We start from the raw sequence: 23,769 nt of genomic DNA, 5'->3' as shown, positions 1-23,769 counted from the left end.
CCCACAGAAGGCCTGGTGGGCGCAGTACCCACAATGGCCTCTGGAGGGCAGCAGCTGCCCGCTTTTCCTGAGAGCAGGCAGCAGGGCCCAGGTCCCCACCCACAGGTGTCAGCCCTCAGCCTCACAGCCACAGACACACACAGGTGGCACTGAGGGCACATGAGGGCCCTCCCCGAGGCCGGCCAGCCAGCCTGTTCTCCAGATGCTGGGGGCTTGGAAGGGAGCAGGGATGGGTCGGGCCACGGGTGTGCCAGGCAGGGCTGCCCTTCAAACCACGACTCCCAAGAAAGCCAGCCTGTGAGCCTGCAGCAGCTCCTTGCCTGCACACAGCAGCAAGCTCTCTAGGCTGCCCCTGGGAAGGCAGGCGCCGGGAGAGGGTGGGCCTGCACCCCCAGCGAGACTGCCCTGTGGACTGGTGTGGCCTGCGCCCTGCCCACTGCACGGGCTCAGGCTCGGCACAGGGCTGGTTATCTGAAAGCGCACCCCGTGGCACAGCCTGCGTGGGATTCACATGGGATCACATGGGCCTTTCCTGGACAGGGGACCTGGAGACAGGTCGGAAGGGGGGGGGCGGGTGGCTGGAGCACCCAGCACCCGTGGGGCTCAGTCTCAGGATCTCAGGTCACGCCGGTGAGTCACCAGGCACTTGCTGAGCACCAGCTGTATACAGGGCCCTGGGCTCTGTGCTGTGAGATGGACACATGTAAGAGCTGCCGCTGGAGGAGGCTGTATTAACAGAGGTATAGCATCCAAAAGGAAGGAGGTGAGTGCTCCCCCTCCTCTCGTCCTGGGTGGTGCTGGGCTCTGTTCTGATGCCCGCGCTTTGAGGGGGACTTTGGCACACTGTGAACATGCCGAGATGATGAAAAACCTGGAATGGGGACACAGCGATCATCGTCCGGGAGGTTCAGGCAGCGGCAGGGTGTGGGCTGGGCGGGGCCGGCCACTCCGCCCTGCCAGCGGGTTCTTTCCACCCAGTGTGGTCACTTTGTCCCTTTGCTTGAACCCCCCGTGGTGGGTGTCGGGCACCCCCTGGACAAGTCCCGGAGAGGCGGGGCGTGGAGTCCAGGCCTCGGATATTGGGTGTAAACGGGGGTGCGGGCACCCAGACCACAGCCCCAGGCGCGGGGCTCTGCCAGCGCACCGCCCTCTTCAAGGAATCCCGCAGGCGGGGCCCTTTCGGCCGCGTGGGGTCCAGACAAGGTCAGATTCTCGGGGGCTGGTGGCTTCTGGGGCGTCCGGAGGAGGGAGGAGGGAGCCGGGACCCGGGAGCCGGGCCTAGGAGGGGGGCTGTTGGGTGGCAGCGAGGAGCCCGCCTCCGGGCAGGCGACTGCGGGGAGCAGGAGGGCGGGGCGCAGGCGGGCGGGGCGCGGGCCTCCGGTGGCGCCCGGCGGACTCCGGCCCCAGCTCGGGAGGCGCCCTAACCGGAGGCCGCCGGTCACGTGAGCGCGGCTCCAGGTAGGGACGGGGGCGCCGGCGGCGCGGCCAGGTGTGCGCGCCCCTCCCCGCGGGGCTTCGGCTGCGGAACCGCGGGACCGGCCGCCCGCGCCCACCTGCCGCCCGCCTGCGGCCCACCTGCCGCCCACCTGGCCCGGCCCGCGCCGCCCGCCGCCCCGCCCGCGGCCGCACAGGAAGTGGGAGGGCGGGACGGGGCGGGACCGCGGCCGGGAGAGCGCGGGCGCGGGCAGGAGCCGGAGCGCCGGGGGCGCGGAGCCTGCAGGCTGGACCGGCCCCACCGACGCCGCCCGCGCTGGTCTCTTTGCCCTCCGCCCCAAGGCGCAGGTGAGCGAAGTGGGGGGACAGGTGAGCGAAGTGGGGGAGGGGGAGGAAGCCTGGGGGAGGCAGTCACCCTGGGGCGCCGTTCGCCCCCTTCGCTTCCCTCCCATGCCCCCCAGCAAGCCCCGTCCGGGTCCTGGGAACTCTGCGTCCCTCCCTCCCTCCGTGGCGCCTCCCACTGGCTGCAGGAGGAGGCGGGGCGCGCGGTGCACCCCGAGCCCCGCTGAGCGCCTGGGGGACCTCCTGGCCCAGGTGGGGAGCTCTCTCTCCTGCGGCCGGAGCCCCAGACCTCAGCGCAGACGGTTTTAGGAAGAAGCCCCAGGGCCTTTGAACGGAGGAGGGACCGGAGGACCCTCTCAAGAATCTGGTGCCCAAACCCGCTTGGGCCCAGGAGTTGGCAGCGCCAGGAATGAAGACCCCCCACACGCGGGCGCTGGGGGGCTGGTCCCGCGCAGGGCGGGGTCCTAACCTGCCTCTGAGATAGGAGGGGGTGGGGGCAGCTTCTGATGCCTGTCTGGGTCTGGGGGTCTCTGAGATCGGAGTGCCCTCGCCCAGCACCTGGCCGGGGGGTGGGGGCTGAGTGAGTGGCAGGTGGAGCCTGGCAGGGCCGACCTTTCCCCTCCGTCCATCTCCGGCGAACAGCCTGAGCCCACCCTGCAGGGGCCCCTCCCAGGCCCCTGGCCCCTGTGGTCTGGCTGGAGGCCTGGCACACCGGGTACCTGACTCCCTGCGGCCTGGCGCTCAGTGGGGCCCGGGTTCAGAGCCGGGGGCCTCGGTCTCCTGCCTGCGGAACAGGCGCTGCAGGTGCGACCGCTTAGAGGCACTGGCTCAGCTGTGGTTCGCTCACTGCCCTCCGATGCCCGCTGCCCTCCGATGCCCGCGGCCCTGAGAGGACGAGAGCCCTGTGGGCACTGCCCAGGGCAGGGGCCGGGGCCGAAGGCAGGGCCGCCCCGCATCCGGGTGGAGGGAGGGTGGGAGGTGGGGGTTTCCAGGGCTTTCTGGAAGAGGTAAGGCCTTAAGTCACGGGGACCAAAGTGAGCCCCCCACCCCAGCGCCCTGGTTCCCGGGGGTCATCTCTGACCCCACGAGGACACTGAGGTGCAGAGATGAGGCAGCCTGCGGGGTGGGTCCCACGGTCGCTGCCCCCGGGACAGCAGTCCATGTGTGGGACTGACGGGCTCAGCTGAGCACCCAGCATCTGGGTCCCTGAACTTTCTGTTTCCACCCGATGTCAGCTGCTCGTCTCGGCCGTGGCGGCTGCGTGCTCGGGCCGGCCTCTAAGGGCACCCTCACTCCCAGTGAGAACCCCCGTGCCCGCCGGGCAGCCGTGTGGGTCAGGGCGTCAGGACGGGGCCTGCTCCCCGCTGGCTCTGCTGCCCGGCGGCCTGACCCCCACGGGCCATGTTCCCTCTGCGCCTGGTCCCCTCGCCCATCCGAGCGGGGCCGGACCCACCTTCCGGAAGGGGAGGGGCCGAGGACATGGGGGGGGGGAAGGCGTTTGGAGGACCCCCGTCACCTGTCCCGCTCCCACTGGGTCCAGGCTTTGGTTTCCTGCCCGGGCCCCTTTGGGGAGACGCAGTGTGTGCCAGCTGAGCCCGGGCAGGGACAGGTGGGCAGGGGGTGGGCGCTGCGGTGCACAGACAATGGTTGGTCAGTGACAGTGGCTGGTCCTGCAGGTGTCCCCGGCTGGGCGTGGCCGGTGGCCCTCCCCTGCCCCCTCCGTGAGGGGGACTCCCAGTCGGCTCCGCTCCGTGTCCCCCTCAGCGCTGAGGACATTGGTTCCAAATCGCCCTGCGTGGGGCGCCCTGTGTGCTGTAGGCCCTCAGCAGCCTCCCCGCGGCCTCTCCGTGAGGCCAGGAGCTGGGCGCTGGCTGTGGCCCCCGGCCCCCGCGCACATGGGACTGTCTGCCACGAGCGTTGGGTTTACGAAGCAGGAGCCTGGCCCCGGATTCCGTCTCCCCGCGTCTCCCGCCGGCCGGGCAGGGTTACCGAGCACAAGGCCGTCATTGTGGCTGAGCTTGCCTGAGCGCAGACCTGCGTCCGCGGCCGGTGCCGGAGAGGCCGAGCCTCACCAGGACCTGGGGGTCGGGCAGAGGGGACGGACGTCCCCAGGATGGAGGTCGCGCGGTGTCCGCATCCAGGCTTGCAGGTCCCAACCGCGGAGTGACGTGGGTGCTGGCGGCTGCAGGAGCAGGTGAGGCCACAGCCTCTCAGGGGCGGGGGGACTGGGCCCGCTGGGGTCCCGGGGCCATCTGTCCAGGGAGCCAGAGGGGCTGGGCTGCCAGGAGGGGCCGGTGCAGCCTAGGCCTGGCCGAGCTCAGGTGCCCCTTCCCCTCCCCCGTGTGTGCTGGGGGCCAGGGCGGGATGGTGAGGGGGCTCAGCCATTGGAGACCCTCTGCGGCCTCCAGCCTGCCCTAAGCAGAAGCAAACAGGAAGTCACCCACACGGGGGCACAGGTGGCCCTGAGCCTCCGCCACTGCTCGGGGGTCCCTGCGTCTTGAAGCCAGGCGCCCGCAGGGGTGGGCTCTCAGCACAGCCCCGGGGGAGAGCGCCGGACGCGGCCAGTGCCCGGGGGGCCGGTTCACCCTCGGTTTGGGCACAGCCTGACGACGGAGACCTGCCCAGGAGGCTGTCCTGCCCCCGACGGGCCCACCGCTCGCGGGGGAGCAGCGTGGCCTCACTGCCCCCGGCTCAGGCCTCGCTGCCCCCGGCTCAGGCCTCACTGCCCCCGGCTCAGGCCTCACTGCCCCTGGCTCAGCCTCACTGCCCCCGGCTCAGCCTCACTGCCCCCGGCTCGGGCCTCACTGCCCCCGGCTCGGGCCTCACTGCCCCCGGCTCGGGCCTCACTGCCACTGGCTCGGGCCTCACTGCCCCTGGCCCGGGCCTCACTGCCCCCGGCCCGGGCCTCACTGCCCCCGGCTCGGGCCTCACTGCGCCCGGCTCGGGCCTCACTGCCCCCGGCTTGGGCCTCACTGCCACTGGCTGGGCCTCACTGCCACTGGCTCGGCCTCACTGCCCCCGGCCCGGGCCTCACTGCCCCCGGCTCAGCCTCACTGCCCCCGGCTCGGGCCTCACTGCCCCCGGCTCGGGCCTCACTGCCCCCGGCCCGGGCCTCACTGCCCCCGGCTCGGGCCTCACTGCCACTGGCTCGGGCCTCACTGCCCCCGGCTCGGGCCTCACTGCCCCCGGCCCGGGCCTCACTGCCCCCGGCTCGGGCCTCACTGCGCCCGGCTCGGGCCTCACTGCCCCCGGCTTGGGCCTCACTGCCACTGGCTGGGCCTCACTGCCACTGGCTCGGCCTCACTGCCCCTGGCCCGGGCCTCACTGCCCCTGGCCCGGGCCTCACTGCCCCTGGCTCGGGCCTCACTGCCCCTGGCTCGGCCTCACTGCCCCTGGCCCGGGCCTCACTGCCCCTGGCTCGGCCTCACTGCCCCTGGCCCGGGCCTCACTGCCCCTGGCTCAGCCTCACTGCCCCTGGCCCGGGCCTCACTGCCCCTGGCTCGGCCTCACTGCCCCTGGATCAGGCCTCACTGCCCCCGGCTCAGGCCTCACTGCCCCTGGCTCGGCCTCACTGCCCCTGGATCAGGCCTCACTGCCCCCGGCTCAGGCCTCACTGCCCCTGGCTCAGCCTCACTGCCCCTGGCTCGGGACTCACTGCCCCTGGCTCGGGCCTCACTGCCCCTGGATCAGGCCTCACTGCCCCTGGCTCAGCCTCACTGCCCCTGGCTCAGCCTCACTGCCCCTGGCTCAGCCTCACTGCCGAGCTCCCGGCCGCCTCCCGGGAGCAGACCCACCTGGGGGCCCAGTGGTCTCAGCAGCGGCTGCCCCGACGGCAGCTGAAGGGCCGGAGCTCCCGGACGCCGGGCCAGGCCAGCACCAGGGAGGACGCGAGGGGATGGTCTGTAGGTCCTACTGCAGGAGAGGCTGCCGGGTGGGGACACCTCGGGTCAGGGAGGGTCAGAGAGCCTGCCCACAGGAGCGTGTACTCACCTGTGTGGCTCACGTGTGTGCACGCGCACCGGGCACAGGGGCCTCCCATCAGCACAGTGCCTGCCTCCTAGAAAGGGACAGCGGGCACGGTGATGGGGGGGACAGCGGGCACGGTGATGGGGGGGACAGCGGGCACGGTGATGGGGACAGCGGGCACGGTGATGGGGACAGCGGGCACGGTGACGGGGGGACAGCAGGCACGGTGACGGGGACAGCGGGCACGGTGACGGGGACAGCGGGCACGGTGACGGGGACAGCGGGCACGGTGACGGGGACAGCGGGCACGGTGACGGGGGGACAGCGGGCACGGTGACGGGGACAGCGGGCACGGTGACGGGGGGACAGCGGGCACGGTGACGGGGACAGCGGGCACGGTGATGGGGACAGCGGGCACGGTGATGGGGACAGCGGGCACGGTGACGGGGGGACAGCGGGCACGGTGACGGGGGGACAGCGGGCACGGTGACGGGGACAGCGGGCACGGTGATGGGGACAGCGGGCACGGTGATGGGGGGGACAGCGGGCACGGTGATGGGGACAGCGGGCACGGTGATGGGGACAGCGGGCACGGTGATGGGGGCAGTGGGCACGGAGACAGGGGGGACAGCGGGCACGGTGATGGGGACAGCGGGCACGGTGATGGGGACAGCGGGCACGGTGATGGGGGCAGTGGGCACGGAGATGGGGGGACGGCGGGCATGGTGACGGGGGGCACAGCGGGCACGGTGATGGGGGCAGTTGGCACGGAGATGGGGGGACAGCGGGCATGGTGACGGGACAGCGGGCACGGTGACGTGGGGACAGCGGGCATGGTGATGGGGGCAGTGGGCACGGAGATGGGGGGACGGCGGGCATGGTGACGGGGGGCACAGAGGGCACGGTGATGGGGGCAGTGGGCACGGAGATGGGGGGACAGCGGGCATGGTGACGGGACAGCGGGCACGGTGACGTGGGGACAGCGGGCATGGTGATGGGGACAGCGGGCACGGTGATGGGGGCAGTGGGCACGGAGATGGGGGGACGGCGGGCACGGTGATGGGGGCAGTGGGCACGGAGATGGGGGGACGGCGGGCACGGTGATGGGGGCAGTGGGCACGGAGATGGGGGGACGGCGGGCACGGTGACGGGGGCACAGCGGGCACGGTGACGGGGGGACAGCGGGCACGGTGACGGGGGCACAGCGGGCACGGTGACGGGGGCACAGCGGGCACGGTGATGGGGGCACAGCGGGCACGGTGACGGGGGGACAGCGGGCACGGTGACGTGGGGACAGCGGGCACGGTGATGGGGGAACAGCAGGCACGGTGACAGGGGCACAGCGGGCATGGTGACGGGGGGTCACAGTGGAAGGAGGATCCAGGCGGCCAGGGCCAGCCCAGACAGGAGGGAGGCTGGAGAGGAGCCAGGCTCTGGGGACACGGGGCCGCTGCGATCGGGACGCACAGGCAGGGACCTGGCCGGCCTGGGGAAGGGGGAGCGGCTGCTGGACAAGAGGGGGTGATCGTCAGAGAGGAGGCCCGGCCCGCGTCCACTCAGCCGCGCACCAGCCCCTCGGGTGTCGCTGCGGGCGGCTGCACCTTAGTTAGAAAAGGGGGGGTGGGGGACACAGAAGCCCAGAGTGGCGGCCTGCGGGGTGCAGGGCGGGAGGGGGACGCCTGGCTGGTGGCACGCCTTTCGGTGCTGATCGAATGGAACCTGTGCCCGGGTGGCTCCGGGACAAGCTGAGCAGCCGGGAGGGACCCAGGATGGAGCTCCTGCCGACCCGGTCCCGGGTCCCCCTGGAGGCGCCCAGGCCGTGGTGGGGCCGCCTGGCTGGGCACCGAGGCCACACCCTGCAGTGGCGCGGCCGACTGGTTCCATCCGGGCACTTTCCCCGGAGCAGACTTTGCCCTCGGCTGGGAGAGGCCGTGAGTCTGGCCGGGCTCAGAGGTGGGAGAGTTGGGCCTGGGAAGGCGACAGGTGGAGGGGGAACAGGACAGGGGCTGTGTGGGCGCTCGGGGGCTCGGTCGCGCTGCCTGCTCTTCGAATGAGAAGCCTGGCCTTTCGGGGCGCATTTGCTCGGGGGCAGGCTCACAGCGGAGGTCTGAACCCCGCTCTCAGCCAGGCCTGGGGAAAGGCAGCCACGTCAACATGGGGGTGGAGCCCGGGTGGTGCCCACGCAGCGGGCGCGGGGGAGGCCGGGGTGGCCGCCACCTTCCTCTTCCGGCTGACTCAGACTGTCCCCAAGAATGCGGGGGTGGCCGGAGGCAGCCCGCCCCCTCCTGGGTGTGCAGCGGGGAACCAGGTCCGGACGCCGCACCGCGGCGGGCTGTGCTGTGGCTAGGCCAGCCCTGTGGCCGCTCTGCCCGCCCCCCTCAGGGAGGGTCCCGGGCCAAACTGGGAACTTGCGGGGAGCTCGCAGCCCCCACGCTGGGCAGAGGGTGTGAGGTGGGCTCGGGCTGGGACCTGCCCGCTGCGGGTGGTCCGACAGGCCGCGTGGTGGATCCCGTCCCAGGCCTGGGGCCCAAGAGCCCGCCGCCCGCACTGCCACCCCAGCTCAGGGCTTGTCCTCAGCGTGGGCGGCCTCACAGGGCGGCCTCGGCTGCAGGCTGCCCCCGCCTGGGTCCCGCGGGCCGAGGGGTAGGGACCCTCCCAGCCAGGCCCCGGGCTGTGTCCGTGCCCCGCGCCACCCCCCCCCAGCTGCCTGTGCCTGTCCCCGCAGGACCCCACGGCCGCCCGGCATGGCCCGGCGGCGCCCGGACAGCGCCCTGGAGGAGCAGCTGCTGGAGGGCCGCTTCCACTCGGAGCTGCGGCTGGACGCCCAGGGGAACCCCGAGCCCCGGCTCCCGCTGGTCCGCAGCCCCCCGCAGGGCAGGAGCAATGCCGTCTTCCAGCCCGACACCCCGGAGCCCCAGCCCACGTCCCCGGAGCCCCGGGAGCCCCGCGAGCCCCGCACCGTCATCCTGAGCACGCAGAGCCCCGCGGCGCTCAAGCTGGGCACGGCGCAGCTGATCCCCCGCAGCCTGGCCGTGTCCAGCAAGGCCAAGGCCCCCGCGCGCCACCAGAGCTTCGGGGCGGCTGTGCTCAGCAAGGAGGCCGCCCGGCGGGAGCCCCGGCTCCTCGCGGCCCCCAGCTTCTCCCTGGACGACATGGACATGGACACGGGCCCTGGGGCGGCGCTGTCACGGAACCTGCGCAGCCAGTCCTATCGCGCGGCCATGAAGGGCCTGGGTGGCGAGGTGGCCCCGGTCCAGCTCAGCCCCAAGCTCCACGCCCTGGCCGAGGAGTCCGCCCAGCCTTCTGCTCGGCCCTCGCCCAAAAATAAGGTGGGGGCCCGTGCGCCTGGACCAGGGGGGTGGGGGGCTGGGGGCTGTGCCTCAGGCCCCGGGAGCCCGTGGGCAGGGGGGCGGGGGCAGCCGTGGCATCACCGTCCCAGCTGCCACTGAGCACCTGCCACGTGCAGGCTCCTGCCAGTTTCCCTGAGACCGGCAGCCGGGCTGAGCTGGCTGACCCATTTCACAGATGGGGCAGCTGAGGCTCAGGATGGTCCAAGGTTTTGCTCAGGGTCCCAGAGTGTGAGTCGCTCCAGACACAGCGGGGCAGTCTGGGGTGGGACCAGCCCCGAGGGGAGCCGGCTCGTCTCAAGGACAGGGTTCAGGGATGGCTTTGCAGCCACTGGCCGGGGCCCAGTGCCCGGGGGCTCCTGTCGAGGACTGGGAGGGGTGTGGCGGCTCTGGCTGCCTCCAGTGCAGGAGTAGACTGACGCCCTCGGCACACGCCGCCCCCTTTCCTGCCCGGCAGCCCTGTGGCCTCTGCCTTCCGGGGAGCACGGGACAGGCCCAGGGCCAGCAGGACGGGCACCTCACCCGGGACCTTGGTGCCCGTGGCTGCCATCCGACGGCCTCCCCAGCTTAGAGCTCCTGCCCAGACTGTGGGAAGACAGGCCCCCAGGGTGCAGCGGGCCGGGCAAGGAGGCCATAGCCACTGTCCTGAGTTTAAAGATGCCCCGGCCGGGGGGTGGACGCTGCCCACTGCCATGCCCCAGGCCGGGGGGTGGGCGCTGCCCACTGCCATGCCCCAGGCCGGGGGGTGGACGCTGCCCACTGCCATGCCCCAGGCCGGGGGGTGGACGCTGCCCACTGCCATGCCCCAGGCCAGGGGGTGGGCGCTGCCCACTGCCATGCCCCAGGCCGGGGGGTGGACGCTGCCCACTGCCATGCCCCAGGCCAGGGGTTGGACGCTGCCCTCTGCCATGCCCCAGGCCTGGAAGGTGGACGCTGCCCATTGCCATGCCCCAGGCCAGGGGGTGGACGCTGCCCGCTGCCATGTCCCAGGCCTGGGGGATGGACGCTGCCCACTGCCATGCCCCAGGCCGGGGGGTAGATGCTGCCCGCTGCCATGCCCCAGGCCTGGAAGGTGGACGCCGCTCACTGCCATGTCCCAGGCCTGGGGTTGGACGCTGCCCACTGCCATGCCTCCCTGAGAAGCCAGGGCCCCAGGACTGCCTCAGGGCCTCAGCATCCACCCCGTCAGGGCCAGGCCTGCGGGACCCATTCCTTCCTTCTGTTGGTTCACAGGTTCTGGGCAGAGGGTGAGGGGGTCCCAGCGGTCAGGCCCAGGAGCTCCCGGGCAGCGGGGATGCTCAGGGAACCGGGGAGCACAGAGCCTGGGGGTTCAGAAGGGGAGGGTTAAAGCAGAAGCAGGGACAAAAGGCGGGTGCCAGGCGGAGGAGGGGCCGAGGCAGCAGCCTGTGCCCAGACCTGGAGGTGGGAGGGGTGAGGGCACTGGGGGACGCAGGGCGGGGGGGGGCAGCAGGGCCAGGTGCAGCTGGCAGCGCCACACATTCCAGACCAGCACGGGGAGACTCAGGCCCCAACTCGTCGGGAGAAACCAGCTCCCACGCTCCTGGCACCGGCCCCTGTGAGGTCGGGGGACAATGGTGTATCCAGCCAAGAAGGCAGGCTCTGAGCAGCAGCTGGTGGGCCAGGGTGTGGTCCCCGCTCACCTCCGCAGCCCTGCGTCAGCCGCCGGGCCTCCAGGGCGTGGGGCCGGACGCTCACCCTCTTCTTCCTGCCGCCTCAGGCCACCCCCTCCGTGGGGTCCTGCGTGCATCCTCCTCTCCCCCCCACTGTCCCCCTTGGCCTTCTCCTAACCACACCTGTCCTACCTCGGGCTTCCCCAAGTGGGAACACCCCACATTCCTGAGCACCCCTCTTAACGAGTTCAATCCTGCCTCCACCTCCAGGCAGCCCTCCTGGATCTGCCCAGATTTCAGTCACCTGCCCTGACTGCTCTGGAGGCACCCCCTCTGCCCTGGCCTCCTCTTGGCAGCCCGCCTCCCTCGGGAGCAGCATCTATGGAGCGGCTTCTGTGTGCTCAGCAGAGCCCACTCCTGCCGGGCCTGGTGTCGCGCGCGGAGCCGTGCGGTCTGAGCCCGGCTGGAGGAGCCGCTCTAGGCCCACACCTGCCCCTCCTCCCTGCTGACCACTGGTGTTTCTGTGTCTTGTTTGCACAGAAGACGCTGGGGCGGAAGCGTGCGCACAAGGGCTCCTTCAAGGATGGTGAGTGTGGCCTGGGGAGGTGGCCGTGGGCTGGGCCGGACCAGATGAGACTGGTCTCGCTGTGGGGGGGGGGGGGGGCGGGGAGGGGCAGGGGGGCTGGGTGTGGTGGACAGAGCTCTCACTGCAGGGATTCCACCGGGGACCAGAGGTCCTGGTGGCCATCTGGCCACGTAGCGCTGATGGGTCTAGAAAGGCCTAGGGCAGTGATGGCGAACCTTTTGAGCTCGGTGTGCCAGCATTTTGAAAAACCCTCACTTAACTCTGGTGCCGTGACACATATAGAAATTTTTTTATCTTTGCCACCATAGTAAAACAAAGACTTATATTTTTGATATTTATTTTATATATTGAAATGCCATTTAACAAAGAAAAATCAACCAATAAAATGAGTTTGCGTGTCACCTCTGACACGCGTGTCATAGGTTCGCCATCACTGGCCTAGAAGTTTCCCATGGACTCCCTTCTGCACCACCCAGGGGCAGGAGATAGAGCCCCACAATCACCCCAGGCGACAATTGTCCAGCATCGCGGGGGGGGGGGGCGTAGTAGCCACACGGGGGACCAAGGCCCCACGGGGAGGACACGCCTGCTGGGCTCTGTTGGGGTCGTCTCGGGGCACGGGGAGCCTGTGGGGTGGGGCTCGGAGGGCATGGGCGGCAGCTGTACCTTGGGGGGCCCAGAGCAGTGCCATCAGCCTGCTGAGGGGTGGGTGCCAACAGGGCCCCATGGGGAGGGGAGAGGAAGTGCTGCCCGGCCAGGATGGAGCACCCGCTGGGCAGGAGGGTGGGCCAGTGAGGCCGGAAGGGCTTGGGCCTGGGTGCCAGGCTGGATGCCAGGCGTCGGCTTCTGAGGACACGGGCCCCGCCAGGATGGGTCCGCCCTCCCTGCCAGCCCTGACCTCTGTGGGCAGACACCGGCTGGAGGGGGCGAGGGAGGCGTCAGGACCCAGCTCCTGCCCCAGGCCCCAGAGCGAGGCATGGAGGGGAGACGTGGAGGGGGTGCGCGGGGCCCTCGGTGCCCGGAGCGGTGGACCGGGCCGTTCCGGGGCCTGCAGTGTGGGAGCAGGACACAGGCCTGGTCTCAGGGCTCTGGGACAGCCCCCCTCCCAAGGCCTCTGCAGGCCCCCACCCGCCTGTGCTCTGATTTGTCAGCTCCGCTGGCCTGAAGGTGCCACATTCTGCACCGGGCGCCACCCTGCCTGGCCCGCCCGGAGCAGCCACAGCGGCCAGCGGCCCAGGGGAGCCTGCTCCAGGGGCTGATGTTCTCAGAGGCTCCTCGGGACTCGGCCTGTGGGTTCTGGGGGGACCAGGCCCGCTCCCAGCCCCCGGTCCCCCGCATGATGCACCCCCTCTCCCCAGACCCCCGGTTCTATCAGGAGATCCGGGAGCGGGGCCTGACCACCAGCCAGGAGTCCGACGACGACCTGCTGGACGAGCCGGGCAGCCCCGAGGGAACGCGGACGGTGGGCACCCCCATCGTGGTCAAGAACTTCCGGGCCCCCCAGGTCACCTGGAGCCAGCTCCCCGAGGTAGGCCGGCTGCTGGGGGCGCCCTTCCCCACCCGTGGGCGGTCAGTCCCGAGGCCTCCCCAGGCGCCCACCCAGCCCCAGGAGAGCTGCGCCCCGTGCCCTCAGAGCAGCCCGCCCTGCACGGCACCTGGTGGTCTCAGGCGGGGGCGGGGGCGGGGGCGGGGGAGTTGGGGCAGGTGCCATCCAGGTATGTGACGGGAGTCCCCAGGTGAGCCCCGTGCTCTCCGCCTCCTGCTCAGACTGGCCTTCGGGGAGCTGTGGGTACCAAGGACCCCTCCTGCCAGGGCCCTGCCCCCAGGAAAGTGCCAGGAGGTCCCCTGAGGAGGCAGGAGGGGATGGGGGGGGCCAAGCCTCGGCTCCCACAGAGACCCGTGCCACGACCAAGCCGCCCCACTCCAGCTGCAGGGATGTGGGGACTCCGTGAGAGCACGGGATGGGGGCGGCTCTGACCACGTGCCGGGGAGCGGCTGTCACCCCTGAGGCTACAGGCAGACACCTGACCCGTCCCTGGGAGCCCAGGGTGGGAGCTGGGCGGCAGCCGTGGGCACAGCGGGCAGTGGGGCGGGCACTCGGTCCTTTGTCTGCAGTGCATGGGCTCTTTGCTTGCACCCAAAGGGGGACGAGAGCTGAGGCTGTGGGACCCCAGCCGGGAGAGCCCAGGCTGGGCTGAGGGTAGGCGGATGGGAAGTGGGGAATCTGTTCCCACCTGCCGGGCGCCAGCTGCGTGCCAGGAGTCCCAGGCATGTCACCCGGGTCTGGTGGCGTTCAGACGCTGCAGCCTCCACAGGGGGCCGGGGTTTCTGACCCCCCGCCCCCTGAGCTGGGTCTCGGCCCAGCCTGGGCTAGAGGAAGAGGCACGGGGTTTGCCCCCCACCCCCATAGGCCTAGGACACGGCCTGTGCGCAGCCCAGGGAGGAGGGAGCAGGAACGGGGTGGCTCTGGGTCCTACACAGGGGGTGCCCTCAGGCAGAGGCACAGCCCAGCCTGTTCCGACGGGTGCGCCGTGGCTGAGAGCCACGCGCCACCAGGGCAGCCTGGAGGCCACGGCCCCCACGGCAGGGAGCTGGGCGGGGCGCCCGCTGGAGCAGGGTCACCCCCAACCTCCTGGGCGGGCGCTGACTCAGCCGGCCCAGGACCCCCCAGCTTTTTAGGTGGCCCTGTCCTCTCCACCCCTCCCCTGCTCGGGTGCCTCCGGGCCTTTCTCTCTGGACCCCCCTCCTCCCCCTCGCGCCCCAGGGCCCCCTGCAGGGGGTGCAGGGCCCACCCAGGGCACGTGTCCATGGAGAGGAGAGACGCAGGGACAGGATCAGGCAGGGACGGGCCAGCTCGGTGGTCCCACTGCACTGAGCCTGGAGGGGGGCTCCCCCCCCTCCCCGACCCCGCCAGCCCGGCTCCGCCCTCTCCAGGCCTCTCTGCCATCATGGCGGCCCCGGCCCGGCAGGGAGGACTCGGGACACGTGGCCCCTGACCCCAGGCCTGTGCCCGCAGGTGGTGGAGCTGGGCATCCTGGACACGCTGCCAGCCGAGGAGCGCAAGAGGCAGGAGGTGAGCGGCTGGTGGGGCTGCGGCCCTGTGTCCCAGCCTCACCGTGCGGGGGGGGGGGGGGGGGAGGGGGGGGGGACAACGGCCACGGTGACATGGCCCGCCCGCTCGCCCTCTGCCGCCTGCTGGGCCAGACACCGGGGAGATGGCTGATGCCCTTGGTGGGCGGGGCAGGGGCTGGGGCAGCTCCCCCCTCCTCTTGCCCAGTGTCACAGCTCACTGTGGCCGAGCCGGAGCGCAGACCCAGGAGTCGGGGTCCCATACCCCTGGCTGCGCTCTCCTCCCACCGGGGCTCATCCGGGGGGCTCAACCCCGGCCTGTCGCCTCACCCCGACGGTTCTCGCCACCGAGCGCTCTTCTCAGACGCGCCCTGGCCAGCCCCTGTCTGCGTGCATGTGTGTCCGGCTGCCCTGGGCGGGCGGCTCCTCCAAACCGCCCTCCGGCTCCCCCGCTCTCACCAGGCCATCTTCGAGATCCTCACGTCCGAGTTCTCCTACCAGCACAGCCTGGGCATCCTGGTGGCCGAGTTCCTGCAGTCCCGGGAGCTGCGGGCGACCATGACCCAGACCGAGCACCACCACCTCTTCTCCAACATCCTGGACGTGCAGGGCGCCAGCCAGAGGTGAGGCCGCACCCGCCCTACAACCCCCCACCCACCCCCTCACAACCCCCCATCCACCACCTCAAAACCCCCACCCACCGCATGCCCGGAGCTGCACCCACTCCCTCACAACCCCCACCCACCACCTCAAAACCCCCACCCACCACATGCCCGGGGGCCATACCCACTCCCTCACAACCCCCACCCGCCATGTGCCCGGAGGCCACACCCACCCCTCACAACCCCCACCCACCATGTGCCCGGAGGCCACACCCACCCCTCACAACCCCCACCCACCATGTGCCCGGAGGCCACACCCACCCCTCACAACCCCCACCCACCACATGCCTGGAGCTGCACCCACCACTCAACCCCCCACCCACCCCTCACAACCCCCACCCACTCCTCACAGCCCACCACCCACCACCCACCATGTGCCTGGAGGCCACACACAACCCCTCACGACCCCCCATCCCCCGGGTGCCCAGAGCCGCACCCACCCCCTCGGGCTGGGGCCACTGGCCTGGGTGTGGACGGAGGTGGAGGCGGCAGGTCCTGGCCAGGGTGGGAGGGCAGCTCCCGGAGGCCCCAGGTCTGGGTCTGGGTCTGTGGGTGGGGGGTTGGGGCAGCGGTTTGCTGGGAGGGCGTGTGAGACCCTCCTGGGCCCGAGGCCAGAGAGTGGCCCTGGGAGAGCTGAGCGCCAGACTGTGGGTGTCCTGGGCCCCTGCACCCTGTCCCCTGAGGTTTGAGAGGGGGACGTCTCCCATGGGACATGGCTCTGTCCAAGGACAGGCATGTTCCCACCAGGGCACCCAGGCCCAGAGGGCTGCATGGCCAGGCGCAAGGCACCCACAGGGCGAGGTGGGAGGCGGCCTCTCGTCGCCCCGGGTCATGTTCCTCCCGGGGTGTCTGGTGCCCGGCCCAGGGCTCTGGTTGCAGGGCAGGAGGTGGAGGAGGGGCTGGGCGTGCAGCTGCAGGCCTGTGTGGGGCTGTGTATGCGTGCACATGTGGGTACATGTGTGGCAGCAGGTGTGTGTGCACACGTGTGGGTAGCAGCTGTTTGCATGTGTGTGTGTGTGAACACATTGTGTATGAGTGTGTGCATGTGTGTGCGTGTTTGTGCACACGTGGGGGCACAGCTGTGTGTTACTCCTGTGGCGGGCACAGTCCAGGTATGCACTGTGGCCATTCACGCGGCCTCCCCAGGAATCGGCCACTTTGGGTCAGTGGCTTGGGGCGGTCTCAGACCTCCCAGCCCCTTCTCAGAACCCTCCAGAATGCCCACGGGGGTGCTGGCCAGCGTGCCTGCCTGTGCCTGTGTGTGTCATCCTGGGGCTGAGGTGGGGGTCCCCATCTGTCCTGACACACTGAGCCATTTGCCGGGCTGCCCATCAGCCTCAGAAAGTTCCACAGAAAGGGATCCTGGTCCCTGTGGCAGGAGGTCAGGCCGGGCCTGTGACAGGGGCCTGAGGGACCCCAGCCGAGGCCCACTCCCCTCCCTGCCCCCCTCACTGGCTTCGCCAGGGTGACCAGAGCCGGGCCCCAGCTTCCAGGGGGCCCACAGGTCGGTGGGAGGCCATGTTCCTCCTGGGGGGTGTCCTGGCCGCAGGTCCTGGGTGGGGCTGACTCACCCCACCTCCCTGTCTGGGTGCCAGCATCCTCCCCTCCCCCCATGGGTGAGCTGTAAGGGCTGCGTCCCCAGCTGGTCACTCTTTGATGAGGGGTGCGGGCCACCTGAGGTCCCCGTGTGGCTCTGAGCTCTGGGACTCTGCCCTCTGCCCTCGGAGGTCAGCCAGCACCTTATCTGCAGGCAGGACTGTTCCGGCCGCCCAGCTCAGCAGGACTGAGAGACGCTGGCATGGGCATGGCCTCGGCCCAGGCCCCAGGGAGGGACTGCTCGGGACAGAGCCTCGGGGTGGGAGGCCCTCCGGCCGCCTTGGCCCGGCCGGGAGAGGCGTGGGGCCTGGGGTCCGGCGCTTGCCTGCGGTTAGGGTGCCCTGGAGGCTGCAGCCGGCGCCTGTGTAGCACGTGACCTGATGGGCCAGCCCCAGGGCAGCGGCTGCCTGGGAGCGGAGCCCTGGGCCAGACCCGCCAGATGGTGGCTCCGGCGTCCTCTCCTCCCTGCAAGGCCTGGGTGCGCTGAGCCTCGGGACCCCGGAGGGCGGGGTGTGGCTGTCCCCTCCAGGGCGTTTGCCCGGAGGCACCACACTGAGCTGGGCCCGAGGCAGGTCCTGGCGCCTCGAACCAAGTCCCCGGGATCAAGTCGGAATGAAGTTCTGTCCTGCCGCCCATCCCTCGGCGCCCATACCTCCTGCCCGGCCTGGAGGGGCGTGGCCTCGGGTTTGGCCAGGGGTCTGGGCCCAGGCACTTCCCATCCCAGCAGCTCATCTGTCCTGGGGATTTCCTGGGCCAGTGGGGTCCGTCCACATGTGTGCTGCCCCGGAGCTGAGCTGGGCATGTGTGTGTGTTTGTGTGTATGTCTGTGCGTGTGTGTGTGTGTGTGTACATGTTTGTGCCTGTGTGGGCATGTTTGTGTGTGCGCGCGCGTCTGTGTGCATGTGTGTGCATGTGTGTGCGGGCATGTGCATGTGTCTGTGTGGGCATGTTTCTATGTGTGCGTGTTTGTATGTGTGTGTCTTTGTGTGTGCATGTTTGTGTGTGTCCGTGCATGTGTGTGTTCACATGTGTGTCCATGTGCGTGTGTTTGCGTGTGTGCGTGCTCACACGTGCGGCGTGGGCAATCAGCCGCGGTCCTCGCCCGCCTAGGTTCTTCGAGGACCTGGAGCGGCGGCACAAGGCGCAGGTGTGCGTGGAGGACATCAGCGACATCCTGGAGGAGCACGCGGAGCGGCACTTCCACCCCTACGTGGCCTACTGCTCCAACGAGGTCTACCAGCAGCGCGCCCTGCAGAGGCTCACGTGAGCGGCGGCCGGGGCTGGCGGGGGCACGGCCTGCTCGCCGCCGCCGCCGCCGGGCTCTGACCCAGCTCCCCCGGTCCCTGCAGGAGCAGCAACCCCGCCTTCCGAGACGCCCTCCGGGAGATCGAGAGGCGGCCGGCGTGCGGCGGCCTGCCCATGATCTCCTTCCTCATCCTCCCCATGCAGCGGGTCACCCGCCTGCCCCTCCTGACCGACGTGAGCACCAGCCCGGGCCCGGGGGGGGGCGGGGCGCCTGGGCTCCCGTCTCACTCAGACCCGGTGTTGCTCCTGGGACCTCCTCCTCCACCGTCACCCACGATGAGGAGGGTGATAGGGCTTCAGCGCCATGGTGACCTGGTCCCGGCATCGTCTCCGTCGCCCGTAGAACTGTCTCTGCCAGGACCTGTCCTGCGCTTGACATGATGGGCAGGTGGATGCGCCTTACCCCGCATCACCCAAATGGTCCTGGGCCATCGGCGCCTCCTGCCTCGCACCCCTTGGCCAGTCGTCCCAGGCGCGGGGAGAGGGGCTCGGAGGGGCTCCCTGGAGTGGCTTGCATCTCTGAGATGGTGGCTCAGGGGGCAGAGGGGCGTGTGAGGGTGAAAGGCACATGCATGCACATGCGTGCACATGTGGACACACACGTGGCAGGAGCCCAGCTAAGCTCCTGGAGGCAGCATGTGGCCCTGTGCTAGGCGGTCACTGTCCAAGCGAGATGGGACATCCCTCTGGGCATTCTGGGAGGAGTAGGAATAGAGGCTGCGGGCCGCCCGGCTGGACGAGGGTGGCCAGGATTGGGAGGGGCAGGGTCCTGGGGGCACTCACTCCAAGTCCCCCCCGACCGGCCTGACCTGGCTGAGCCGTTTGGGGGCCCCACCTGGGTCTGGTGTGAGCGAGCCTCCCTGACGTGGGCCACAAGCCTGGGGCGGGAGGGTGCCTGGTGCTCGCTCACACCTGGTGTCTCCGCTGCAGACACTCTGCCTCAAGACCCAGGGCCACCCCGAGAGGTACAAGGCCGCCAGCCGCGCCTTCAAAGCCATGAACAAGGTGAGGGGGACCCCACCCCCCATAGCAGAGACCCCAAGGGCCTGGCAGGAAGCGTTTGAAGATTGTCCGCCCCAAGCTTTTCATGGTACCAGGGGGGAAACTGAGGCCTAGAGGGAGTGGAGCTCGCACACAGCCATCGAGCTCCTGGCAAGGCAGGGCCAGGACGGCCAGGAGGGCGGCGACCTGGGCCGGTGGGGCCCGCAGCCCAGCCACCTCCCTGCCCACGCCCTGCAGCTGGTGAAACAGTGCAACGAGGGGGCCCACAAGATGGAGCGCATGGAGCAGATGTACACGCTGCAGACACAGCTGGACTTCGGCAAGGTCAAGGTAGGCAGCCCCAGAGGGCGCCTACTGTGCCCACCACGCCCACTGGCCCGGCTGGCCCTGACCTGTCCCAGCTCCCAGACCACTCCCCCCCCACCCCCACCCCCGTCCTATGGAGCCCTCCGGGCCTGGCCTGGCTCAGAGCAGCCAACTGGATGGCCCTTCGCTGTGGCCGAAGCCCTGGGGGCGGCCCGCCGTGGTTCTCAGAGGGAGGGTCGGTCCCCACCAGCAGCTGCGGGCCTGGCCCGTGGGACCGGGGCTTGATGTCTGTCTGTTTGTCTGTCCTCCAGTCCCTCCCGCTGATCTCCGCCTCCCGCTGGCTGCTGAAGCGCGGGGAGCTGTTCGTGGTGGAAGAGACCGGGCTGTTCCGGAAACTGGCCAGCCGGCCCACGTGTCACCTGTTCCTATTCAACGACGTCCTGGTGGTCACCAAGAAGAAGAGGTGGGCCCCACCCCGCCACGGGCACTGTGGGTGGTGGGCGGTGGGTGGTGGGCGGTGGGCGGGCTGCAGCCTCGGGGCCAGGAGTGGGCTGGAGGCCGGGAGGACATGGAGGAGCCGACCGGAGCCTCCTCCGGCCTCAGAGTGGGGGGCACACACAGGACCTGCCCAGCAGCAGCCCGGGTCCCCTCCACAGGGACACATGCAGGTCCAGGGGGTGCTCAGCGCCACCCCCCCAGGGGACCCGGGGCGCCGTGGCCCTGGCTGCATGGCACTGCTGCCATTTGCAGACCGGGGCCTGTCCGCCCAGCTACCAGGACCCTGGTGGCCGCTGTTCTCCAGGTGGGGGGATGGGAGGGCCATCTAGAGAGCGCCCTCCTGGCGGCCTGGCCCCCCGGCTGCTGTGGGGACCTGGTGGCTGGGGGGCGGGGGGGGGGGGGGCGGCTGCCCACAGACCCTGCACCTCGCCCGCCTCCTCCCGCAGCGAAGACAGCTTCGTGGTCCAGGACTACGCCCACGTGGACCACCTCCAGGTCCAGAAGGTGGAGGCCACGGAGCTGCCCCTGCCAGGCGGCGTCAACCGCAGCTCGTCTGTGCCGCACCTCTTCCAGGTGACCCTGCTGCACAACAGCGAGGGCCGCCAGGAGAGGATCCTGCTGTCCTCTGACTCCGCGTAAGTCCGGGAGGGCTCCCTGGGGGAGGGGGCTCTGCGTGACCCAGGAGGATAGGATTCCTGCCACCCACATCCCTGACCGCCACTCTGTGCGGGCATCACACCAGGTGCAGGGACAGCCTTGTCCTCACGGAGTTCACATTCCCGGGAGGGGGCACCCCAGCCACAAGACGAGCAGCTGAGGGGTGAGGGGTGAGACAAACAGGCAGGAGAGGGAGCAGGGGGCGGGGCTGGGGAGGAAGCCTCATGCACAGGGCTCCGAGGGGAGCAAGGCTCAGGGCTCCAGCAAAGGCGCAGCCGTGCAAAGGCCCTGGGGCAGGAGGCCATGGCACGGAGCAGCCGGAGGACAGCAGGGCAGGGACTCAGTCCACTGAGGGAGCCCAGCAGACGGTCCGCGCTCCCTCCCGCTCGCTCCCCTTCCCGGGCGAGAAGCTGAGGCTCCTGTCAAACAGCAGCTGACGAGGCCCGGGTCGCAGAGCCCAGCGCAGGAGGTGGGCAGCCGGACGCTGAGGGCCCGCTGCCCCTGGCTAAGACCCAGGCTCGGACCCAGGCTCGGACCCAGGCCGGTGGGGCTCGGGCTCACCCTGCCTGCGCTGCTTCCCACGCCCTGGGCCCTCCCAGGCTTTGGCCCCCGGGTGGTGGGGTGGTGGGGTAGGGAGGCCCCGGGCGGAAGCTGCTCACAGCTCCTGGCTCCTGGCTCCTGACCAGGCTGGTGGGAGGGGGTCCGGCAGCCGAGTCTCCACTGCCTGTCCCCCCCTCCAGGGCGTGGGCGGCGCTCAGACCCCATGGGAGGCCGCGTGACCCCATCTTCTCTGTGCCAACGGGGGGTGGGGCTTGAAGCCAAAGCCACCAGGCTGGCGGCATCCGCCTCAGGCCCTGCTCACGCTCTGTCCCCAGGAGGGACCATGCCCATGTCCTCTGTCCCCAGGAGTGACCGGGCCCATGTCCTCTGTCCCCAGGAGGGACCGGGTTCATGTCCTCTGTCCCCAGGAGTGACCGGGTTCATGTCCTCTGTCCCCAGGAGTGACCGGGCCCGCTGGATCACCGCGCTGACGTACAGGGAGCAGCAGTGGCTGGGTCTCACCAACAAGGGAGGTGAGCGCTCGCCCCAGGAGCAGGGCTCGCAGCCCCCCTTCCGGCCCTGGTGGGGGCGGGTGGGGGTCAGGAGGGAGAGGTACCCTCCATCCTCCGTCCATCCCACACCTGACCCCGGGGAGGGGCCTCAGCCACACAGCCCCGCTGCCCTGTGGTGTCCTGAGCCCAGTAGCTGGTGGAACGGACCCACGCGCTGGAGCCAGAGGCCCACAGACCCTTCCTCCTGCCCCGCCCTGCCCCCGGGAGCTGGGAGCGCCCCTGAAAGCAGCCTGTCCCGCTGTGGGGAGGGCCGGCTCCGGACAGATGAGAGCGGGGGCCCTGGGGGCCGTCGGGAGCCCACCCCTCCCCAAAGGACCGGCGTCGTCACTCACGCCTGCCCGTCACTCACGCCTGCCCGTCCCGCAGACCTGCCGCAGGTGGAGGTCACCAAGGCCTACTTCGCCAAGCAGGTGGACGAGATCTCGCTGCAGCAGGCGGACGTGGTGCTGGTCCTGCAGCAGGAGGACGGTGAGCGGGGCGGGGGGGGGGCGGGGAGCGGGCACCGGGGGCAGGGTGAGAGGGGTGATGAGGGGGACACGGGTGGGGGGCTGAGCCAGGGGAGTATGGGAGAGGGGCTGGCAGAGGGGCCCAGGCAAGCTGGACCCCAGGCGAGGGTCTGGCCCCACTGGCATGCCAGCAGCCCTGGCCCCCACCAGGGGTCACTGCTCCCAGCCAGCCTGGGACCGAGGGCCTGAGCACCTCCTTCCAGGCACCTTCAGACGCCCCCGAGGTGCAGGATCAAAAATTGTACCCTAGTGGGGGGCTCTGCTGCTGCTGGACCCCACAGAGGCCGGCAGAGCTGGTTGGAGCCCCGAGACCTTGTCAGGACCCCCGGGGGGAGGCGGTGGTGGGCTCCGGGGGTGGGGGTGCCGAGCGGGCCCCTCCCCGGTGCCCAGGACCCTCCGTCACCTGCCCGTGTCTGGGTCAGGATGGTACTACGGCGAGAGGCTGCGGGACGGAGAGACGGGCTGGTTCCCCGAGGACTTCGTCCAGAGCATCACCAACCGCGTGGCCGTGGAGGGCAACATGCGCAGGATGGAGCGGCTGCGCGTGGAGACGGACGTGTAACCCGCCCCGCCGGCGCCTCCGGCGGCCTCAGCCCACATTCCAGCCAGCGGGTGGCCGTGCCAGGCCCCGGGGGCACAGCGGCTCGTCCCAGACCCATCCTGGATCTCCCCGAGGACCGTGCGCTGCAGCGATGGCTCCGGGCAAGCGCGTGGGGCCGCACCAGCCCTGACCCCTGGCCCAGTCCCCGGGAGGAGCCCAGCGGCCGTGGCCACTGCCCCCTGCCCAGCTCCCGCCAGCCCGCCCTGCCCCGCGCACCCAGAACTGGGCCACAGGTGACGCGGAGGGGCCCCGAGAACTGTGGGGACGGCGTGACTGTCTGCCTCCTGCCCCGCTCGTGCCTCGCGCCCAGGGCTACCCTGCCTCCCGAGAGGAGGGTGGGGTGGGGAGGGAGGGACCGTGTGGCCCCGACATGTACTGTGACTGCGCTTCCCGGGGACATTAAAGTGCTTGTGCGACACCCGGTTTCCGCGCCCACCTGAGCCGCACCGGCCTCACGGGCCCCCAGGGTGCTGAGAGCAGGGGACTGGCCCGTGTGCGGTCACTGTGCTGGGTCAGTCACTCGCCTGGCCGCCCGCTCACGGCCCCTCGGGCTCATTCTTGGCCCTCGTCTGTCCAGCCAGAGTCATGGGCAAGGCCAGTGGGTCTGGGGGCGTGAGGACAGCAGAGCCTGAGAGACGCCCCAGAGGGGACTTGCAGATGGGAGAGGCCAACAGACCTTGGGGCTGGGGAGGGGGGATTGTCGGCTGCCTGGCCAGGCTCGAGGACTGTCCACTCTCCCAGGAGCCCCACCGGCCCTCCTGTGGCCTCGGCTGGCAGGGCTGTCCTTGGGTGGTCTGCTACATTCCACTGGGCACCGGCTTCGGCATCGAAGCCAGGGGTGCGACTGGCCCCTCCTCCTGGGCGCCTCGATAAGATGGCTCAGCACAGAGGGTCCCGTGAACAAGGCCCTGGTTGGCCGCGGGCCCAGGAGGGAAGGGCCACCCAGGGGAGGGGCTGAGTGAGGGGTGGACCTCTGAGCCCATCCCCGGGGCCAGGACGGTGGAGCCGCTGCTCCCAGACCTCCAGGTGACCTCAGCAAAGGGCAGGCCTACAGAGCCCCAGCAAGGCCATCGGGGCAGACGCTGCCTGGGATGGGGGTGAGGGAGGGGGCAAGGCCAGGGCTAGGAGGGCGTGGCCTGTGGGGCCGGG

General features: G+C 70.7%; 1 protein-coding gene across 6 annotated transcripts; it reads left to right on the top strand.

Annotated features, from left to right (window-relative positions):
* Positions 1 to 739: 739 nt before the first annotated feature.
* ARHGEF16 (Rho guanine nucleotide exchange factor 16) lies at positions 740 to 23,040 on the top strand. 6 transcript variants are annotated; one of them, XM_059691482.1, is made up of 15 exons: positions 740 to 763; positions 8,468 to 9,071; positions 11,261 to 11,306; positions 12,665 to 12,834; positions 14,323 to 14,379; positions 14,838 to 14,998; positions 17,744 to 17,896; positions 17,983 to 18,112; positions 18,869 to 18,943; positions 19,178 to 19,270; positions 19,558 to 19,709; positions 20,191 to 20,379; positions 21,401 to 21,474; positions 21,880 to 21,981; positions 22,442 to 23,040. In XM_059691482.1, the coding sequence occupies exons 2-15, from the start codon at positions 8,487 to 8,489 to the stop codon at positions 22,579 to 22,581; spliced, it is 2,127 nt and encodes a 708-aa protein (XP_059547465.1). In that variant the 5' UTR covers positions 740 to 763; positions 8,468 to 8,486; the 3' UTR covers positions 22,582 to 23,040. The 6 variants fall into 6 exon arrangements, with proteins under 6 accessions (XP_059547465.1, XP_059547467.1, XP_059547466.1 ...); XM_059691484.1 differs by lacking the exon at positions 740 to 763 and adding an exon at positions 1,006 to 1,203; XM_059691483.1 differs by lacking the exon at positions 740 to 763 and adding an exon at positions 1,499 to 1,782.
* Positions 23,041 to 23,769: the final 729 nt, after the last annotated feature.

The sequence above is a fragment of the Myotis daubentonii genome, chromosome 3 (genome assembly GCF_963259705.1).
Source record: "Myotis daubentonii chromosome 3, mMyoDau2.1, whole genome shotgun sequence".
NCBI lineage: Eukaryota > Metazoa > Chordata > Mammalia > Chiroptera > Vespertilionidae > Myotis > Myotis daubentonii.
Note: the sequence above shows the minus strand (reverse complement) of the source record. Positions and strands in the feature narration are given on the sequence as shown.